General features: G+C 49.6%; 1 protein-coding gene across 3 annotated transcripts in view; it reads left to right on the top strand.

Moving 5' to 3' along the window:
* The window catches only part of ST3GAL1 (ST3 beta-galactoside alpha-2,3-sialyltransferase 1), a 121,247-nt gene that overhangs the window by 97,614 nt on the left and 20,835 nt on the right, over positions 1-2,798 (top strand). For 2 of the 3 annotated variants that reach the window (XM_025202080.1, XM_025202081.1), the window contains one exon: positions 810-1,006. In XM_025202080.1, the coding sequence (XP_025057865.1) occupies positions 810-1,006 (197 nt within the window). Of the gene's footprint in view, positions 1-173; positions 497-809; positions 1,007-2,798 lie in introns of those variants that run through there. The other variant, XM_025202082.1, reaches the window with a different exon arrangement.

The raw sequence follows: 2,798 nt of genomic DNA, 5'->3' as shown, positions 1-2,798 counted from the left end.
CAGTACTCTTCCATGAAGGCACTACTGAACTAACAGCTCGTCCAGAGCAGGTCCCCAAATAAAAGAAGCACGACTTCCCTAGGGAGGGGCATATGGTATGCGGCCCTCGACTCCTGCCTGCAGTAGCGTGCTGCCCCCCTAGCAGGGAATCTCCTTGCAGAGACAATGGGCGCTTTCTAGAGGCAGGAGACACAGCAAAGACCTATCAGGTTGCTCTTGGCACGGCTCTACTTTAGAGTGGCTCTCCACTCGGCTACAAACCGCCTCCTCCTCAGACCAGAAGAGCCGGAGCAGCATGTGCTCTGCCCTCTTCCCCACCCATCCTGGCCACTCCTTCCTCCTGGATTTGTGCTGCCTCTGCCCACCCGGCACTTCTGCTGCTCTCCGCTCATCCTGCCACACCTGCTCTGTTCGTTCACACCGGAGGGGTGTGAACAGGCCGTCACAGTGGAAGAAATCTGATTCAGAGACCAGATTAAGCTTCTGGGGAGTGGAGGTATGTGTCCAACTAAATTCAGTGCTGGGTGCTTGAGCCGGAGGCACTGTGCTTTGTGGATGAGAAAGCCAGGTGTCCCACAATCACCAGGGGAAGAGCAAGGATATAGAAGGGAGTCGGGGTGGGGAATAAGGTTAAAAACTCTGGGGAGCAGGAACTCCCATCCTGTCCTCCTCAGTCCAGGAAGTGTTGCGGCATATCTCAAGCCATTAGCACAGCTACGTAGCAGTCAGAAAGAGAGCAGTCAGAGCATCTTCCTCTGCCAGAAGCTCCCAGCGTCCATAACCCAGAGCACTCCTGTTCTTCCCAACAGAAACTGCAAGGAGAGAAAAATCCTAAGAATATTAATGAAACCATCAAGGAGCTGTTTGAGACCATTTCGGGCGACGGCAGTCAGCTGCAGGAGAGAAGCTCTTCCATGTGCAGAAGGTGTGCCGTTGTGGGGAACTCCGGGAACCTCCGGCAGTCTCATTACGGCCAAGACATAGACAGCCATGACTTTGTGCTCAGGTGAGTCCATGGGAGGTGGAAGGACCTGGCTCCATCATTTCAGGTTTGCCAGTGTTTTTAGGGCCCAGCTGAGCCCTGATTTGCATCCTGTGAGGCAGCTGGGATGCAGAAGGATGCATGGCAGAGTGCAGTTTTAGGCTTGAGTCCTGATCATACTCCCAGAGAAGTAATTAGAAGTTGACTTCCATGAGAACAGAGTTGAGCCCTTACCAATACACACATTACTGCGTCCCTGAGCACAGACCTGGGAATCTGTGTTGCTCTTTGAAGCACACATGGATCAGATCCTGCATGGCACTGGGCTCCCTCAGTTCCCTGTATAGCTACTGGGAGCTGGTGTGACTCCTGGTGGCACTAGTTTCACGAGGGTTGAATGTGGCCCCACACGTTAACTGTACAAACGCTGGCCTCGGTCTGCTTGGAACAGAGGCAACCTCTGTAACTGATGCTGGGCGCTGGCTAATTGTGTCTGCTTTTCCATTCAAATATGATGGTTTAAATAAATACAATATTTGCATTTGATACTGGTAAGCGATTTTTACAAACTAATACCCTGGATCAAATTCTGCCCTCCCTTACCCTAGTATAACCTCTACCCAGAGTTCATTCACTTCTGGAGCGGAACAGAAGCAGTTCCACCGTGGACACCAAAACACAAATCAGGGCAGGAAACAACGGGGCAGTTGTAGTTGTTTTATAACAGGTGGCATCACCAGGCATGGTAAGAACATATCACACTGGAGTGGCAGGGGAATTTAGGTAGTCAGAATCAAACTACCCAAAATGGAGCGTACCCACGATATCCAGCTTAATGACCTTGCTTCTGCAAAGCGGCCAGGGGAACTTTATTGAATACAGCAGTCAGAAGATCTGCTTGTGTCTCAGGAGCAGTATGGTAACTCCTAGCGACACTCTTGATTCATTACTGACTCAGAGGAAAGATTGACTTGAATTTCATTCCAGACATATCTGGACTGCTCCCATGTTCCATCCAGTGCTGCGTCACGTCTGGGATACGTTCGAATCAGTAAAATCAGACATGACTGCAGGCCTTTTTAGGCCCAGGGAATTGTCTTGATGGTGGTAATGAGGAAGCAGCATGCCCTAACATTTGCTTTGAGAGACAACCCTTTATAATAACCCTTTATCACTGGGAGGGAGGAGATGGTTGTGTGGTTTTGAACTGGATCCTTTTATCTGTAATCTCTGTGCCCCTTGTTTCAGGTGCAATAGAGACTAGCAGTCCCCCAGGAGGAAGAGCCTTTGAGATGACATGGGGCTTTCTACTGAACCTGGAACTTTGTCCCGATAGGGTCAAAAAAAGGGACAGTGACCGTTGAAACCTGCCATGATGTCAGTGCATAAGGAACAGCCCATCCTTTCTTTTATCCACTGGCATCTTCTTACATTGACAGAAATGTTCCACCATAAAGGGCCCAGCTGACTGAGCTGGAATAGTTTCGGTCACACCCAAACTAAATCCAGGGCTCTTCCATTAACTGATGGACTGCAGCTCTTCTTGACTTGCTTACATACTTGTAACCTCAAGAGAGCCATATGCGAGTGAAAGCCTAGCAGAATTTGGATCTAAATTTTCAGGCGTGTAAATAGGCTTGTGAGAACGTGTGCTTTCCTTTAATAATTTGCGTGTCATGGACTCAAGCATCAGAGCTTGTAGAAAGCAATTTGAAAGATCCCTCCACCCCCCGACACAAGCACACACACAAGTGGAGACCAGAGCAGCTCGAGAATACCCTTCCACCTCTCTGGATTGACTGGACTGCATTCGTGT

The sequence above is a fragment of the Alligator sinensis genome, unplaced genomic scaffold, assembly GCF_000455745.1.
Source record: "Alligator sinensis unplaced genomic scaffold, ASM45574v1 scaffold651_1, whole genome shotgun sequence".
NCBI lineage: Eukaryota > Metazoa > Chordata > Crocodylia > Alligatoridae > Alligator > Alligator sinensis.
The sequence above is the reverse complement of the archived record's forward strand: the minus strand, read 5'-3'. Positions and strand labels throughout refer to the sequence as shown.